Below are 19,053 nucleotides of genomic sequence, written 5' to 3'. Positions count from 1 at the left end.
CTTACCTCAGTCAGCCCAGCTTCGGCCATTTCCAGTCCCTCAGGAGGAAGCAAGGAACAGGCCTGACTTGGGAGCGTCCTTCCGTTGGCTGTGAGGGACAGAAGAGAGGAAGACGACTGGCTCAGGGACAGGGCAAACGCATTGCATGAAGATCCCACTCTGCATCCCTGGGACCTCCAGTTAAAAAGCAGCCAGGTAGCAGACGATGGCAAAAGTCCTCGGCCGCAAGACCCCCAGAGAGATGCCACCAGTCAAGACAGGGTGTTGGCCAGGTCCTTTGCAGAATTATTTTCTGGCTTCTGGAGTGCTTCAAGCAGGAGCAGATACACATATTGGGTGGTATTCAATCAAGCATACGCCAACTCGAGGTTCAGCAGTAGCACAATGAGACTTTGCCCCCTTCCTTACCTTCCTGCACACCCAGATCTGCTAGGGAAGGTCAGGAGGGAAACTCCAGAACAGATTTAGGCAGGGGGAGCCACAGCTACTTTATTGTAGCCCAGATACTCTATTGGTACATTTCTGAACATTTATTTTAAATATATATGACATCAAAATTCTTATAACACAGTTATCTTCACGGATTCAAGTCCCGCTTGCTAAATCAAAATTGCCGTCCATTTAGGGCAGCTGCAGATTTTTCTCCCAATTCAAAAAGGACAAGGAAGCCTATGAATGAAAATGTTACAGTATGAATACCACAAGTTACTAGGTACCTGTGTGTGTGTGTGTGTGTGTGTGTGTTTGTTTGTTTGTTTGTGTAATCAAAAGCATGGAAAGCAATGAAGAATAAAACATTCAGCAACAGAAAAGACCTGGGGACATTAAAAAAAAAAAAAAAAGATCACGTGGTCATTGAGTTTCTGAGTCATATCCAGGAAAGGAAACACCCAGCGACTAAACACTGAGAAAGTGAAACTTAACTCGGGTCTTTTGCGTGAGGGAGCCATGGCGGCTTCTGGGCGCCCCGTCGAGAATCTTTGCGATGAAGCCACTTGCTCCATCTGCCTGGATTACTTCAAGGATCCAGTGATTATCGCAGAGTGTGGGCACAACTTCTGCCGGTCCTGCCTGATCCAGTACTGGGGGGGATCGGAGGCAGAGGCTTCGTGCCCTCAGTGCAGAGAAAGAGTCCAGAGAAGGAGCCTAATCCCCAACCGGCAACTGGCTAACGTGGTAGAATTAATCGAGAATCTCAGCGTTCAAGGAGGGAAAGAAGAAGAAAGAAATGGAGGAGTCTGCGAGGATCACCAGGAGCCCCTGAAACTCTTTTGCAAGATAGATGAAGCCCCCATCTGCGTGGTGTGTGACAGATCAAAGGAGCACAAACACCACGAGGTGATTCCCCTGAAGGAGGCTTTCGAGGAATACAAGGTAGGAGATCCCCGGATCTTGAGAGGGTGAAATAGCTGTGGATTCTTCTTGGGAGGTTTTCTTTTTAATTCTCAGGTCCAAAGTAGGCATGGCATGAATTGGTGGTTGTTTATTATGTAAAAAGCAGCCCAGGGGAAGCCTGAGGTCTGGGAGGAGGGAGTTGAAGTCTTTCTCTCTGCCAGGGCGACAAAGGGATCTTCGCTTGAAATACTCACAGCAGCTTCAAAGATTTGGGTTGGAGTCGTGGCAGGGAGAGAAAGGGTTAACCTCATCCACATCCCCCAGCAAGGTTGCTTTGTACATATGAAGAACGCTGCAAATGTAAATTGCACATACACAAGTACATGTCTCACTCCTTTGGCTAAGCAGGATGCCTCCTCAATGCCCTGCAAACCAGAGAGCAGAAAGGGATCAGCTGGGGGGGGGGGGCTGGTGGCCAGGAATTGACCAGCTGGTGCAAAATCCTCCCCCCCCCCAAGTATCTGTTGGATGCAGATTAGGGAGGGGGGTGGAAGCACCTGCTGGTGAGGAGCACGCTTATTCTGGGGGTGCTGTGGGGCCTGTGCAATGAGGTTTCAGTTGGGGGGGGGCTGAGGATCTCCTCCTATCCCAAATAGCAAAGGACTCAGTGGTTCAGAGTAGCATCTGCAAAGACTAGGGGGAAAGATGATTTTTCCATGACAACTCAGAATTGGACCTGTGCTATTATATACATATAAAAGATAAAATTCTACTTCTGCTTCAGAAAAAAACTTTTTAAAAATACCTTTTAATGCCTTTTAAAATAATTCACTTGTTCTATTACAGTGGTGCAAAAATGCTCCTGTGCCATGCAATGTCAACAATGCCACAAAATAGTAACGATAATGAAATGAAGCTGGCCCCTTTGAACTTGTGGGGTGACCAGACAGCAATCTTCTCATTGAAGGAGCTGCTTAGGTGGATTCTGGCTGCAGCAAGAACTACTCTGGCCCAGAAATGGAAGAAGCTGCAGCACTTAAATCTCCCCTGGTGGTCCAAGCACATGTGGGCTCTGGCTACTGCAGAGAAAATGACTGACAAATAAGAGAAAACCTGAATTGCCATCTGACCCAATTAAGTGGCAAAGCAGCTGGGGTCAAGAGGAAGGGTGGAAAAACCCCAGGCTTGCAGAAGAGGGGTTTGGAATGGGTGAAGTTTCCAGAACCGCTGATCTATCCCTGTTACTCGAGTCCAGAGGTCAGCAACATGCGGCCCATGGGCTGGATGTGGCCCACGAAGACCGTTTTATGGGCCCACAAGCCACCTGCAAACTGAGATGCCCACTTGCCAAGTCCCCTGCTCACTGCGCTAAACCAGCCCAGCATGGGGACTCGCCAAGTGGTGCTGGAAATGTCGCATGCTCACGCGCAGATACCAGAAATCGCATCTGTGCATGCCCAGATGGCAAAAATCGCTTCTGCACAGGCATGATTTTTGGGGTCTGGATATGCGCAGATGCGATTTTCGGGGTCTGGATATGCGCAGATGCGATTTTCGGGGTCTGGATATGTGCAGATGCAATTTCCGGCATCGCGTTGCGCCAGTCCGGCCCATGGATGATCTCGGTGGGAGTGACGAGTGATCCGGCCCATGGCTGGTAAACCTTGCTGACCCCTGCTCTAGCCTCTTGGGCTGACCTCACTATCTCTTTGATGCTAGACTGATACATCCCAGGTTGGATCCCGCCTCACCCCTTCCTCCTCCTCCTCCTCCTCCTCTTCCCACTTCCTCCTCCTCCTCCTCCTCCTCTTCCCACTTGCTGGAACTCTCCTTGGAGAAGACAAAGGAACAAGCATGGCTGCCTTTGCCCCTTTCCAGACTAGTTACAGTGGTACCTCGGTTTAAGAACTTAATTCGTTCCGGAGGTCCGTTCTTAACCTGAAACTGTTCTTAAGCTGAGGTACCACTTTAGTTAATGGAGCCTCCTGCTGCCGGCATGCAATTTCTGTTCTCATCCGGGTTAGCGGAGTTTGTAACCTGAAGTGTTTGTAACCCGAGGTACCACTGTAGTTGGACTAGAAAACTTTCTCATCCCAGTTCTGCAGTGCTCTTCAACCAATGTGCTGCGGCACCTGGGGTGCCTTGAATGATGCTCAGCAGGGTGCCCATGGCAACACTGGCCTCTGCCCCTCTTTCTTTCCCTCCCTCCTCGGATGCCATCTCTGCTTCCCAAAGACTTATGCAGCTGTTTGTTGCAGCAGCCCTGGCTACAAGCTCTGCAGGCGAATGGTGCCTCTGGGGCTGGCCAGGGGGTGTTGGCTGCCAGGAGCTGAGGTGGCCTCGGGTAAGCAAGCAAACTGGCGAGGGACCCTTGCTGTTGGGAACTGACAGACAAGTCCCAGGCCACTGTGGGGCAGCATGAGGAGGCACCACTCTCTGGGGCTCAGAGACCAAGAGGAGGACTCCTAAGGAGATGGGAAAGAGGAGAGGAGAGGAGGCTGAGAGAGCACTCTGCAAGGGAGGGGGTTTGAGAAAGGGTGAGGGGCTGCCAGTTCTGCAAGCAAGGGGGGAGCTGACTGGGTCCCTGAGCTCCACAGGGGTGCTGCAGAAAAAAGGTAGTTGGTCCAATGAGTAATAGACCCAAAAAAGTTGAAAATCTCTGGACTTTTATTTCCTCCAGTAAACTACTTTGCTATTATAGCAAGGCCACTGGACACAAGAAGCCAGTATAACATTCATCTCCTCTCTGTGTGTCTCAATCAAACCTGAGATTTCCCTTTTCTGTTCAGAGAGAGATCTGTAGCCGCCTGGAGATTCTGAGGAGAGAGAGAGAAGAAATTCTGGCCTATCAAGCAGACCTGGACAAGGAAAGCAAAGACCTTTTTGTAAGTGTCTCTATTGTTACTAGTCAGGGAACAAGCATTTGAAGAATCGAGTCAAGACTGAGGAGGGATGGGGAAATCTGCCCATTTCAACTTCTCCCCATTTCTCATTTTTCCACATCAGTTTGTTTATTAATTTATTATTCTGAAAATGAATCTGATGTTAGGGTGGCTACCTCCTTGTACAGTGTGGTGTAGTGGTTAGGGGCAGTAGGCTCGTAATCTGGTGAACCAGGTTCACTTCCCCGCTCCTCCACATGCAGCTGCTGGGTGACCTTGGGCTAGTCACACTTCTCTGAAGTCTCTCAGCCCCACTCTCCTCACAGAGTGTTTGTTGTGGGGGAGGAAGGGAAAGGAGATTGTTGACCGCTTTGATACTCCTTAGGGTAGTGATAAAGTGGGATATCAAATCCAAACACGTCTTAATAAATACAATTTTTTTTGGTGAAAATTGCTTGGCTAGGTCAACCTTGAAAAATTCATAGGTGTTAATTTCAAAGGATTGCTCTGTTTCATTCTCCATATTTTTTCAGCAATTGCAAATTAGGTAAGTTCACCTTTGAATGCAGCTAAATTGAGTTTATTTCCCTTTGTAGTTTATTATGTGAGTAGCAGTCAAGGAGAAGCCTGAGGATTAGTGAACTGAGAGGGTGGAAGCAGTTCAATTCAAATCCAGATATTACTAAAATATTCAAATATTACTACAAAATTGTGTTTCCTCCTCTGTTCCCGTTGCCTTCCTACACCTAAATGGCACCAACCTAAAGTGAGGGGTGTTTTATGTCCCTGGATGTTCTCTGAGCAACTATGAACTCTGGTTATGCCATGCCCCAAAACATGCAGGGAACATCCATGGCTAGGAAAAAGCCTCATTCCTTTAGGCTGTAGTCCAGGGGTCAGCAAACTTTTTCAGCAGGGGACCAGTCCACTGTCCATCAGACCTTGTGGGGGGCCGAACTGTATTTTGAAAAAAAAATAATGAATGAATTCCTTTGCCCCACAAATAACCCAGAAATGCATTTTAAATAAAAGCACACATTCTACTCATGTAAAAACACGTTGATTCCTGGACCGTCCGTGGGCCGGATTTAGAAGGCGATTGGGCCAGATCTGGCCCCCGGGCCTTAGTTTGGGGACCCCTGCTGTAGTCAACAGAAGTCAACAGAAACAGCAACGGAGAAGGCCTCCCGTCGAAATAAATGTTTACATCTTTAGCCACTGGAGGTTTCATGTCTATCAAAATCAGAAGTGTTCTCCTTGTGGAATTCTCATAATTCTCTTACTGATGTTTTGAAAACTGACCATCTTCCACACTCAGACCTCCTCTTTTCTTGCAGAAATTGACAGAAACGGAGAGGCTGAAGACTGTGGAGAAGTTCAGAGAGCTGCGCCAGTTTCTGGTAGAACAGGAAAAACGTCTGCTGAATCATGTGGAAGAGGTGGAGAAGGAGATTGCAGGGAGAAGGGATGAGCAGCTGGCCAGACTCTCCAGGAAACTAGCCTCCCTTGAGAAGATCATCCAGGAGATGGAGGAAAAGCGTCAGCAGCCAGCGAGTGAACTCCTGCAGGTAAGATGGTGGCAGGAACAGCGCATGGCTCCAGGAAAAGGCTGCCCGCAATCCTTTCTGTGCCCCTTTCATTTATGCAAGGAGTGCAGGGATTCAGATGATGGAGCCTCTTGTCAGGTTTGTAATGGACAGGAAGACCCAAGAGACCTGGGATGCTAACCTCACCTGAATGCAGTCTAGAGATTCTTCTGTGTTCCAGTTCCCTCCACAACTTCTGGGTTGATCACCTTCCCCATGGATCCAGAATGGCCCAAAATAGTGCTCAGTCACAATGACCAAAGAGCAAGACAGAGGGACTCATCCAGACTGCTGCTTGTCCCACCCCTTTCCTCCAGGAAAACCCGCTGTTTACTGCTGAATTAGAGGAAACATCAGCCAGGTTTTATCCAGATTGACCTTTGCTTTGATGTTGCACTAAGGAGCAGGTTTTTCCTGAGGGAAAGTGGCAGGGCAAAGGCAAAGACCACTTGCACCCATGTTTTCTGGGCACAGGAAAGGCAGAAGTGTGGATGAGCCCAAAGAAAAACGGAACTGTTTTGTTACCCGTTTGGAGGCATTTTATGCTGCAGGTGCTGTTTTTTTTACTTCCCAATGGAAAATAGAATAAAAGCTGATAGAAACGAAAACTGGCTGATTCCACCATCCTTACCCAAAAACTTGGCATGTGCCAGGCAGACTGACATTCAAGGGCCAGGGTCTGAGGGGTCTTCCTAGTGTGGCCTGTGGTGTGCAGTGAATTCCCTTCTCTTTTCCCCTCTAGGATGTGAGAAGGACCTTGCAGAGGTAAGTGAATCTAGCTAATTTCCATTAGCATCCCTAATGAGGCTGGGATGCAAGAACCGCAAACATGACCCTCCAGGGACTGCAAAGGAGAGGCTGTAGGACTCACTCTCTGCAGCATCTCACAGGTAAAAGCAGGGGCCCCTCTTTGGAACTTGTAGCCCCCCCCCCATTCTCCCTCCAGTGATCAAGGCCAGAGCTCTGCCTCCTCCCTCCCTCCCCACATCACTTCACCCAGGAATGGGGGCTTTCTTTCTCTTGCACTTTCTGTTCATGGACTTTGTGGTAATATCAAATATCTAGAAGAGAACGTCCCAACGATGCTTGGAAAGTTGGAAAGAGCTTAGGACGTACCAATAGATTTCCATGTCCAGCTAGAAGCCCCCCAACTCTGGTAACTCAGCCCCTTTGAGGCACTTAGGGAAGGAAGGTCTGTTGGTCTAGAATAGGTGGGTTATTTTTCTTGGGAGCGTTTCCACCATGAGAGGCTGAAGGTGGTCTTGAGTGGGGGGTGAAAGTCAGGTTGTATGATGCCTCTGCAAGAAGAGTCCAATTGGGCATGGGGGGGCAGGAAGGGTTGAGGTTGTTCTCCTTGACCTCTTGGCAGCTTTAGACATTACTCAAATCCTCTGGAGAGGCTCGGGGAGGGAGGGATTGCAGGCACCCCACCTCAGGGGTTTGGTTCTTACATCCTGGGACCTTCCCAGAAAGTTGTTATGGGGCAGCATCCTTGGAAGCCATGGGAGCCCTCCGGTGGTGTCGTATAGGGTTACATCTTGTCCCTTGTGCTGTTTAGCATCCTTATGAAGCCACTGACAGCTGTCCTCTGGGGTTTTGGACTGAGGTCTCCCCAATCTGTGGTGGACACCCAGCTTTATCCCGCTTTTCCATCTCAGTCAGGGCAGGATGTTGGAATGCTAGACCGGGGCTTGGAGCTGGGTGTCAACAGATGAAGCTGAATCCTGAAAATGACCTGTTGGGAAATGAACTTCAACTTTGTTCATGTCATTGAGATCTCCTGCAATAATTTGGGAGACGGTGCCACAATGGGACCATTCATTGTTTTCCTTTTCACCAGGTATGAGAAAAGAGAGAGTCCAGAGAAGCCACTGGCTTTCCCTCCAGAGCTGAAGAACAGGATCTTGGAATCCTGTGATCTAAATCACCTTGTGGAGGATGCAATGAAACAATTTAAAGGTAATGAATAATGGCTGCCAGGATTTCACAGTGGGAATTCTATTACTTCTTCAGAACTGAACATGCCAGGCTCTTATTGCATGGAATTGAGTAACCCCAGGATACCTTCCTTCTTGGTGCTCCAGCCTTCATTTCCTGCCCCCAGAATGGCCCATGTTGTGCTTCTGTTTACAATTCTATGGAACCTCCTTTTCCTTGTGGTTCCCTGTCTGGAATGTGGAAAAGGGCATTAAGAAGCCCCCAGTTCCCCCACTGCCTCCTGCTCAGGCTTGTTTCTCAGCCGTGGAGCCAAGGCCTGAGCCGTCTCCTCCTCAGACGTCCCCCTGCAGCTGCGATATCTAGTGCTTCAGCCTTCAAGATCTCCTGAGAGGAGATGGAGACATTGAGGATGGAAGCAAGAGCACATGAGCCCCAAAAGGGCACAATTATGCTTGTTAACAACCTTGAAGGTTTGTAGAAGTTTTGTTAGGAAGGACTTCCCTTTGCATGACAGCTCTGCCAATCCTTCCTCATCAACCTTCGTTTTTCCTTCTGTTTCACAATTTTGGTTTAATAATTTCCCCCACCACTTTACTTGGGGAAAATGTTAAGGCTGCCTCCATCTCCCCTCTGCCTCCTTTTACAGGATTCCTATTGCTCTGCCTCCCCTCCAGTCCAAGAATGTAGAGCCCAATTTCAGGGACAAAGTTCAGAGACCATCAGGATTTATGCTGAATATTCTTATTCTGCTATTTAAAACTTTATAGTTTTTAATTATTTTTTGTACAATTTAATAATTGTACTTCAATTTAAGGGTGCTACATTTTGAAGTGTTACTTTTGTATAGAGATTTATTTCTGTTGAAAGAGTGTTGCTCTTACACTTTATATCTCTTTGCTTCCTCAGATGCTCTGTTATACAGAAAACCAATTCAGAAAGGTAAATTTCCAGGGGAGGAACAATTTTACAGGAGAAATGGGGACTGGTATTTCATTGGTGTTGAACCGTCTGTTCTGCAGACTTGATTTAATTAATAATAATCGTACTTGAATTTAAGGATGCCACGTTATGGACTTCCGGCGAGGCAAGATGGCGACCGGCACGCAGCAGCGGAGCTCCTAAAGGTCCAGCGCCAACGGAGCTCCCCCGACCGGCTTCTACACCGCCGGAACCGCCACCGACGCGCGACAGCCCGCGGCTGTCGGGGAAAGCCGCCGGAGCACCGGGCGGGCCGACGGGACTGGGGATACCCAGCCAGACGGAGCCCGGGACCCCGAGGCCTAGCGGCCTGTGAGCGGCTCGGGGCGGCTGCCCCGCGAAGCGCCGGCGCTCCGAAGGCCGAGGGGGGACGCCACGTTCCCGCAGCTACAGCGGCCGCCGGCTGGCTCGGGGCTCCAAGGCCTAGCGGCCCGACGGCGGCCCAGGGCGGCCTGCCCCGCGGAGCGCCAACGCCCCGGGGGCCGAAAAGGGACGTTGTGCTCCCTCAGCTTCTGTGGCCGCCGTTTTAACCGAAGGCCCCGAAGCCTAGCAGGCCGCGAGCGGCCGAGAACAGCCTGCCCCGCGGAGCGCCGACACTCCGGGGGCCGAAGAAGGACGCCCCGCTGCCGCCGCCCTTACAACCACCCCCCCCCAAGAAGACGTGAGAGAGGGCCCCCGTCACCCCCGGGAGGTGGGGAACCCCGATCTTACCACCGTTGTCACTGCAGCCGCATCGCCACAGCCCATAGGGAGAGAAACCCCGGCTCTGCGGCCCAACAGCACAACCACCGCCGCTGAGGGAAGGGAGAAAGAACGGGAGAAGAGGACGGAAACCTTCCCCAGGGAAGACACCACGTTTTTGGGGGGTTTTTTCCCATTTCTCCCCCCCTCTTATTATTTTTATTTTTATATATTTTTAGTGTCTCCTATTTTTACCTTTATTTTTATATCCCTTTCCCCAAACTTCCCCCTTTTTTTCTTTCTTTCTTCTCTTTTCTTTTCTTTTTTTTTTTTTAAAAAAAAAACTAATTAAATTACACCTAAAGAGAAGGAAGAAGGGAGAGAGAGAGCCAGGGGGTAAGAGAGGAGGAAAGGAGAAAAGGAGACCCGTGCCCCCCCTTCCTTATTATTGGTGTGTTGTTTTTTTTCCTCTCTTTCTTTCCCTTTTGTTGCTGTTGTTGTTGTTGTTGTTTCTCCATCTTAAACTACTACCCCTTGTTTTTGCTCCTGGGATCAGGTTTTTTTTTTTTTTTTGGCTCTTTTTAATTTCATTTTTGCTCTCATTGTTTATCCACCCACTTTTTTTTTTTTTTTTTTTTTAGCCCACTGCCTTCCTCTCTATTACCGTCCCTACCTACCCTCTCCACTTCAACTATTTCCCCCCTCCCCCCCTTTCCTTTCCTTTCTCCACCTTTATCTAATTTTATCTTAAATCTTACTTTTTGCGCATTCCTTCCTTGACAAAAAACCCTGCTTTCTCTTTCCCTTCCACCCCTCCCAAATCTACAACCCTTCTACTAAACTTCCACCACTACCATCTTATATTACATTAACATATCACTCAAAACACACTCTCCTCCCCCCCCAAAAGGGAGGGACCTTTTTGTTGTTATCACTGTGGTCCTCTTCTCCCACCCCAACTCCCATTAATCTCCGCCCACTGAACCCCCCCCCAAAGCCAATTGCCTATCTGCTAACCCAACCGTTTGTCTACCTATCTGCCCCCCCCACTCTGACAACACTGCCGAGACGACCACGGAAACCCCAGAGAAGCTCTAGAAACATAGCCAAGAAGTGACACAAATGGCCGCCTAAACCAAACGCTCTGTAAAAGCCACCAATCACCAACGCCTGATCAACTCAACAACCCAAGAACACCCAAGAATCACCAGTGCTACAACCCCCAACCGCAGCACGCCATATTCAAAGAAGACGCTGAGCAGACACCAAACCAAAACCATCAGGGAGACCAAAATGGCACCAACCAGGGAGATGGCTAACGACACTCAGACCACAACACCCCTCCAAGATGACAACCACCCAATAACGAGACGGGATTTGAGAGAAATGGAGACTAGATTAGCAAGAGAACTGAGGAAAGAATTGAAAGATGCAATGGCTCCCATGCAGATATTAATTGAAGCTCTAACCTCCAAAGTAGAAGCTCTAGAGAACAAGACCCAAATGCAAGAGAGAATAATAGAACAATACCAAGAAGAGAACACACGGATGAGGGAGAAACTGAGCAAACTGGAAGCAGAAAATACAGAAATGAGAATCAAACAAGCAGACCTCGAAGACCGAAGCAGACGCTGCAACCTCCGTTTTCGCAATTTCCCCGAGAATGCAGAGGAGACAAGCACAGCAGACCTAATTGTAAGCTGGCTAAAAGACACAATCCCAGGTTTGACACTCGAGACAGATGACCTCGAGAGGGCCCACAGAGCCCTAAGAGCTAAACCGAAGCCCAACACCCCGCCAAGAGACATCATAGTGTGCTTCGCACGCTACAGAAAGAAGGAAGAGATATGGAACAAACTCAGAAGTACAAAAAACCTTGTATACAAAAACAACAAAATATTAGTCTTTCAGGATTTATCCCAAGACACCCTAAACCGAAGGAAAAGCCTACGCCCATGCACCCAGATTCTCCAGCAAGCAAAGATCAACTACCGATGGGGCTTCCCCTTCCGCCTCATCGTAACAACAAACACCACACAACACATGGCTACCAACATACCTGAAGCTCAGCAATTACTAGAGGACCTCGGATTCGACCTTCCACCAGAATGGCAACAGGAGGACCCACCAAGCGACAACCGAAACCATAACGCCGAAACAACAGCAGACAAATGGACAACAGTGCAGAGGAAAAAGACGAAACGGAAACAACAAAACAGCGCGTATAGATACAACCAAATACCAGCACGCACAGAACCATCCCAACGAAGACTCAGCACAAGAATCCAGTCCAAATTCAACCAAACCAACACTTCACAAAGGAACGACCCTACAACAACAGCCACAACTGAATGAAACAACCGGAAAACACCCTGAACTACAGGACTGGTGAATATCCCCCCTCCCCCCTCCCTTTGAGCCATAAAAATTGCCAACACTATCAACACCCCCCAACACCACACTTCCACAGTAACCCCCACCCCAACACCAGTCCAAACCTCAACCACGTCCCCCCTTACCCAACAAACCACACCCTCACCCCCCCATCCCACACCAAGGCAAAACAAATCCTCCAACCTAAACACGGCCCACGATCAGGCTTCAACTTAATACCTAACTAACACAATGGTGGCACCAGAGCGCACCAACACACACACACACACCCTAACACACCAACAATGTTGCTATTTACACTGACAGCATTACTTCTGAACCTTATCTACAACACCTATAACATCGGCGTCAGAAAGACGCCTCACACTGTCTCGCTGGACACCCCCTATCGCAGAAGGCAAGGGGGATGGCCTGTCCCTGAACACGGCCCTCCACACCAGCTGAGACCCAGGACCAACCGGCTAATTGCCAAAGGGTCCAAAATACCCCAAGCCACATATAGGAAACCCTTTACAACCTACCCCCCACTCTCTAACCCAAGCCCAACTCCAACCCCACCAACCCCCTATCCACCACAACCCAGATCAGCGCAACCCTGTTGGTTCGTTAAACAACACAAAATGAGAGACATAGGACAACCCAGACGGGTTGGCAAAGAATCATCCTACACAAAAGGGAAACAAGATGGCTAACTTAAAAGCAATAACACTAAATGTGAGGGGGTTGGGAAACCCCATCAAAAGAAAACGCATCACCTCATACATAAATAACATGAAACCACACATCACCTTCTTACAAGAAATTCACAACCCGCCAAAAGGGAGCAAACTCCTGAACAACCCCCGCTTCAGTCAACAATGGATGGCAAAAGGCTCAGGAAAAGCCCGGGGGGTAGCTGTGATAATAAGTAGGGACCTAAACTTCAAAGCCACAACAGTCCTTAAGGACAAAAAAGGCAGATTCGTTTTCGTAAAAGGGACACTAGATGGTAAAAATAAACTAACAATTGGATCTATATACGCCCCAAATTCTAAACAACTGGAATTTTTCCAAAACACATTAAATAAATTCCTCTCCTTCTCGGAAGGGGAAGCAATCCTAGGAGGAGACCTCAACATAAACCTAAAAGGCATATCCCTTAAAAACATCCACCCTACAACCCCACGGGCAACCTCCCTTAAAACCCCCCCAACAACAACCAGGGACTCTTACAAACTACTGAAAATGTTAAAAAATAGGGGCCTTTATGACATCTGGGGTGAACAAAACCCAGGAGACACCAGCCATACATTTCAATCGGGACGCCATGGTACGGTGTCTAGACTAGACAGTATCTTACTCACACAAGGCCTGATCCCCTTAGTGGAAGCAACAAACATAGGTAGCATCAAAATCACAGACCACGCCCCAGTAGAAGTCACAGTTAAAATAGGAGAAGAAACACAAACCACCCCATCATGGTCCTTCAGCCCCACCCTAACCACAAACAAACAAATTAGAGAGAATCTCAACAAAACACTCCAAAACTACTTCAAGGAAAATGACGTAGACAACATACAAACCCCCCTCCTATGGGATGCAATGAAAGCGGTTACCAGAGGAGTATGCATAAAAGAAAAAACACTCCTTAAAAAACAAACCTCCTCAAAAATTAATAATTTAGAAAAAGAGATCACCGAGCTTTCAGCACGCTACAAACAAACAGGATCTAATAAACTCCTCCAACTTGTAGAACAAAAAAGAAAAGAAATAGAGTCCCTAGAAATCAACAAAACAATGATAAACATTTTATATTCTAAGCAGCGCTTCTACGAATATGGAGGGAAAAACTCCAGACTATTGGCAAACAGATGTAGGAAAAAAGCCCTCAAAGCAAGAATACACTGCATCACCAAAAAAGATGGCAGCACAACATTCTCCCCCAAAGAAATAACTTCAGAATTTGCAGAATTCTACTCCAACCTATACACCTCCCGTAACCCACCCGAGAAGAAAATCAGAGAATTCCTAACAGAAATAAACATGCCTACCCTAACTAGTGAGGAACAGGAACTCATGGACAGTCCTATCACCCCAGAGGAAATAGACACAATCCTCAAAAACTTAAAACCACACAAAGCCCCAGGCCCAGATGGCTTCACAGCAGAATTCTATAAGAAATTCAAAGAACCCCTGATGCCCTATATGACACGCCTGTTTAATGACATCATGAAAGGAGGGCCAATTCCCCAAACTTGGACCCTCTCCAAAATAGTCTCCATCCCAAAACCATTAAAGGACAGCCTCAAAGTAGAATCTTACCGCCCAATCTCATTAATAAACCAAGACTACAAAATATTTACATCAATCTTGGCCAACCGCCTGAAAAAATTCCTATCCAAGCTAATAGCCCCAGACCAAACTGGCTTTGTCCCTGGTCGCAACATTACAGATCCCATCAGGAAACTACTAAACTTAATCGAACACAGCAAGGCAACTAAACTCCCACTGACAATTATGTCCCTAGACATTCTCAAAGCCTTTGATTGTTTAGAATGGAAATACTTATCAGCAGTACTAACCAGCATGAAATTTGGCCCCAACTTCCTACAAATCATCAAACAAATATACTCCCAAGCCTCAGCAAAATGCAGAATTAACAACATGGACTCAAATACCATAACAATCCAAAGAGGCACAAAACAAGGGTGTCCACTGTCTCCCTTCCTATTTATCCTGGCGCTGGAACCCCTAGCAATCCGAATCCGAGCAGCCACAAACATCAAAGGGGTGGAAATAAAAGGCAAAACCTATAAACTAGGACTTTTTGCAGACGACCTAATGGTCACAACACCAGACCCCTTAAACACAGCACCCTCCCTAATCGGAGAACTCAACACATTTGCAACGGTGTCAGGCCTACAAGTAAACTTTGCAAAATCGGAAGCCATGTGCTTCAACACCCCCCCTCACGTCCAAAGAGAACTCACCAACACCACCAAGATAAAACTCTGTCACACCAAGTTCAGATATCTTGGGGTACAAATAACCAAAAACCTCAACAAACTATACCTTCACAACTACAAACCCCTATGGCAACAAATAAACAAAGACTTAAAGAGATGGAACAACATGAATTCCACTCTCTCAGACAAAATAGCCATGATCAAAATGATCACCCTTCCAAAACTAACCTACCTGTTCCAAACCCTCCCAATCTGGATTCCCCCAACCCAACTCCGCAAATGGCAGAGAAAACTGCACTCCTTTATCTTCTCACACAAAAAACCAAGAATAAGCACCAAATACCTGCACCTCCCCACCTCAGAAGGAGGATGGGGAATCCCCAATGTAGAAGCATATTACAATGCCAACCAACTACGTCACATAATCCCATATATACTAGAAGACGGGACAAAACAATGGATACATCTAGAAAAGGACACAATTGAAAATATCTGCACCACAGCATACCCACTCCTCCCAAACAAACTAAGAAAGATCCCCACAACACTTAACAGGTACACACAAACCATGTTCAAAGCATGGAAAACAGAGATAGGCAAATTATCCCCAACCCCATCCCCACTAATTCCCCTGGCATACCACCCACTATTCCACCAAGCAGCACAAAACCTCCAAACAAAAACCTGGCAATCCAAAGGCCTGCACCGCCTAATAGACTTTTACATAAACAACAAACCTTTATCAACACAAGAAATACAAGACAAATTAGAAGACACCCAAATGCCATGGTTAGCACAACACCAACTACACGCCCTCTTAAACAACCCAACAATAAAATCAACAGCAACTAGACCCCTGACAACCTTCGAAAACCTCATCCTAATGACAAAGGGACACGGCAAAGGAATAGTATCCGCAATATATAAAATACTACTAAAGAATCCCACAAACCCCCTAGACACAATCAAAAGACAATGGGAAGATGACATAGGATACGAAATCAACCCCACCCAATGGACCAGAATGTGGTCTAAACCCCCCTTTAAATCCATATCAACAAAAAGAAGGGAACTCACCCTAAAATTAACCTACAGGTGGTATCTAACACCAAGAAAACTAGCACAAATACGCCCAGGAACCTCACCAAAATGCTGGAGAGGATGCACCTCCATGGGCACATACTTCCATATGTGGTGGGAGTGCTCCAAAATCCAAACATTCTGGAAAACAACCATACGAGAAATATGCAAAATAACCAAACAAGTGCTAGAAATCACCCCAGAACTGGCTTTACTAAACATCTTCCAAGACAATAATGCCCACTTACAACACAAGGAACTCATAATCCATCTACTCTCAGCAGCCAGAAACATCATAACCAGACACTGGAAAGACCTGTCAGGAGCAAGCATGGACCAATGGTACCAAGTAATATGGGAAACAGCCCTACTAGAAAAATTAACCAGCAACCTAAAACTAGCACGGGGACAAGCAGAAGAAGATACCTTCACCCCCATATGGTCCCCCTTCATCACACACACAGCTCAACAAGATAATGACAAAAATCTACCGGCAGCATACAAATCAATATGGCTAACCTGATCCAAAACACCCACCCACCCCACTCACACAAAAAACCAAAGATCAACACAGCCAACCACAAAGGAACAAGCACACCCTACGCCAATCGCAATCTCTCACCGCCAAAGAAACACAAGCGAGCAACAGAGAACCAACACAAACGACGCTGACACCAAATTCTACATACACTAAGGAAAATAGAAACATCACCCCACCCTCCCCCCATCCCACCCACCTCCTTCCCCCTTCTCTGCCTAATGTCTCAACAACTAAAATTGATCTGTAAAAATGTTACATGGAAAAATGCGAGAGACATTTTGTAAACCAAGAAAATCTTTAATAAAAAAAAAAGGATGCCACGTTATGAAGTGTTACTTTTGTATGGAGATTTATTTCTGGTGGAAGGGTGTTGCCCTTACACTTTATATCTTTTTGCTTCCTCAGATGCTGTGTTATACAGAAAACCGATTCAGAAAGGTAAATTTCCAGGGGAGGACTGATATTTCACGGGTGTTGAACCGTCTGTTCTGCAGACTTTGGGACCCCCATCAATGGCGTAACTCTGGGAAACAGTCCTCTAGTGGTGTTTGGGTTCTTTGTATGTCCCATGAATGAACTGGGAGGCGGTTTGAAGGCTTGGATTGGGGGCAGAGCTTGTCCCTGCGAAGAACCTGCACACCAGTCTGAGCTTCACTCCTGCGAATAGACTATTATCCTGGTTTCCCCCTTAATTTTATCGATTTTGCTTTCTTTCATAAAATTTATATACTGCTTGATTGTAGGATAAAGCCTCAGAGCCTTTCAATATCTTACAAAAGGAGAATCCTGCAGAGTCACTCCAATGTCCATCTTGTCGAGTTCTCATATATAGGGAACCTCCCTTGCATTTTGTTTTCCCTCTACACAATCTGGGCGTTCTTTTGGGGCTTCTCGAGATTTACTTGGCTTTCCCCCTCGTGAAGTATGTTTAAAAGGGCACCCACAAGCACCCAGTCCCTTCTCCAACTCCTGCCCAGGCTGGTCTCCCAGCAGCACAGCCAAGGCCTGAGCTGCCCCTTCCTCAGAGTTTCAACCTCACCAGCCATTTCTTGTGCTTCAGCCATCCCAATCTCCTCAGAGTTCCCACAGTTCTTATGAGATCAGCCCGATTCCATGAGGGAGAACTTCCCATTGCACGAGACCCTTGGAATTACATGGCAAAACTTTGCTGATTCTTCCTCTGCAATCTGGTTTGTCAGCATGCTTGGAAATTCCGGTTTCAACAGCTTTTCCCCACCAGTTTACTTGGGGCAGGTGTTATACCTTCCTCCAGCCCTCCAGTTCAGATCCCCATTTCATTTGTGGATTTTGAATGATTATATTTCGCCATTTTCTAGTGTGGTTTACCATTTCTGATTTTCCCATGGAATCATGGAATAGGAGAGATTGAAAGGACCCCTAGGATCATCTAACCCCCCGCAATACAGGAATTACTGCTAAATACGTTAGTTGTATTAATCTCTTAGGCCTAGTGATGTTAAATTCTCAAGAATAATCTTTTGGAGAATATTTAACATCACTACTTAGGCCTACAGTTGTCGTCTTTAAATTATTTGTTCTAGGATTTCATCTTTTGCTTGAAATAAGGAAACGACAGATGCTATGTTATGGTGACGTTTTGTACAAAAGATTTCTTTTTTTAAGCTATTGCATTGTAGCCTGTTAAGCCTCTTGTTTTGCTTCCTCAGATGTTCAGTCATTCAGAAATCTTCAGAGAGGTAAATTTCACATGGAGACCCCAATTCACAGGAGGGGGGACTAGTGTTTCAGGGGGGGGGGGTCAAGAGTCAGTTCTGTACAACTTGACTCTAGCCCTGCTGTTTGTACCACAAAGTCAGAGAGGGTGGACTTGAAGGTGCAGAAGGGAGGAGGGGAGAGAAACTGCCCAGAAGGATCAGATGGAGGAGGAAAGAGTTTCATTCCTGCCTAGAGAGAGTTGGGTTGCTTTTCAATGTGACCTTTTCCAGGACTGATTGCCACATGTCCTCTTTTTCTTGGACAGGTCCTCTATTTTCATGATTAAAATTTCTTCCCTGGGCGGATTTTTAAAATTTTTAAATTTGGCAAAATGTCTCCAGTTGTTTTGTTTTGTTTTTGGTTTACAGGAATCCATGAAAAAATTTCTAGTGCATTAGACTCAGATCTAAGGCTCCTAGTCTAGAGCAGAGAATCGCAACAGAGCAGCATCTTAAGCTAGTGACATACTGTATAAAACCCTTTTCTTGTGGCTGAAAAGGACGCTGGCTCAGCTACAAGATCTTGCAGAAGGAGTCCGGGAGGGCAAGAGTTAACATCCCCCTGCCCTTAAGGAGAGTCCATATGTACATGTTTAACAGATTAATAAATTGTTCTGTGCACACTTGCGTTCACTAAGAGGTGAACAGGAGCCCAAATACTTTCATGTGGCAAGCAGGATTATTATTATTATTATTATTATTATTATTATTATTATTATTATTTTGTTGAAAGTTAAGAACATTGCTACAAGCAATATATCACAGCTTCAAAAGTCTGCATAGAGTAGGGGTATTTAAAATGAGTGTCGTCATAGCAATCCATGGTTAAAAGTAGAAGTGGGCAGGTGTGTCCTCTTTTTTGTTTTTCAAAATAACCCTACACTCGCCTATCATGACTGTCTCAGCCCCTAAGTGGTTATTCCCCCTTTCCCCCAGAGAAGTAGTCTTATGGTATAT

At 46.7% G+C, this 19,053-nt stretch overlaps 1 protein-coding gene across 1 annotated transcript in view; it reads left to right on the top strand.

Annotated features, from left to right (window-relative positions):
• LOC117042453 (E3 ubiquitin-protein ligase TRIM7-like) overlaps positions 1-19,053 on the top strand; it is a 30,128-nt gene that overhangs the window by 9,712 nt on the left and 1,363 nt on the right. Inside the window, exons 5-11 of the mRNA XM_033141998.1 lie at positions 879-1,374; positions 4,125-4,220; positions 5,555-5,785; positions 6,546-6,568; positions 7,644-7,762; positions 16,766-16,798; positions 18,049-18,078. Of these exons, the coding sequence (XP_032997889.1) occupies positions 879-1,374; positions 4,125-4,220; positions 5,555-5,785; positions 6,546-6,568; positions 7,644-7,762; positions 16,766-16,798; positions 18,049-18,078 (1,028 nt within the window). The remainder of the gene's footprint in view (positions 1-878; positions 1,375-4,124; positions 4,221-5,554; positions 5,786-6,545; positions 6,569-7,643; positions 7,763-16,765; positions 16,799-18,048; positions 18,079-19,053) is intronic.

Source organism: Lacerta agilis, chromosome 2 (genome assembly GCF_009819535.1).
Source record: "Lacerta agilis isolate rLacAgi1 chromosome 2, rLacAgi1.pri, whole genome shotgun sequence".
Lineage (NCBI taxonomy): Eukaryota > Metazoa > Chordata > Lepidosauria > Squamata > Lacertidae > Lacerta > Lacerta agilis.
Note: the sequence above shows the minus strand (reverse complement) of the source record. Positions and strands in the feature narration are given on the sequence as shown.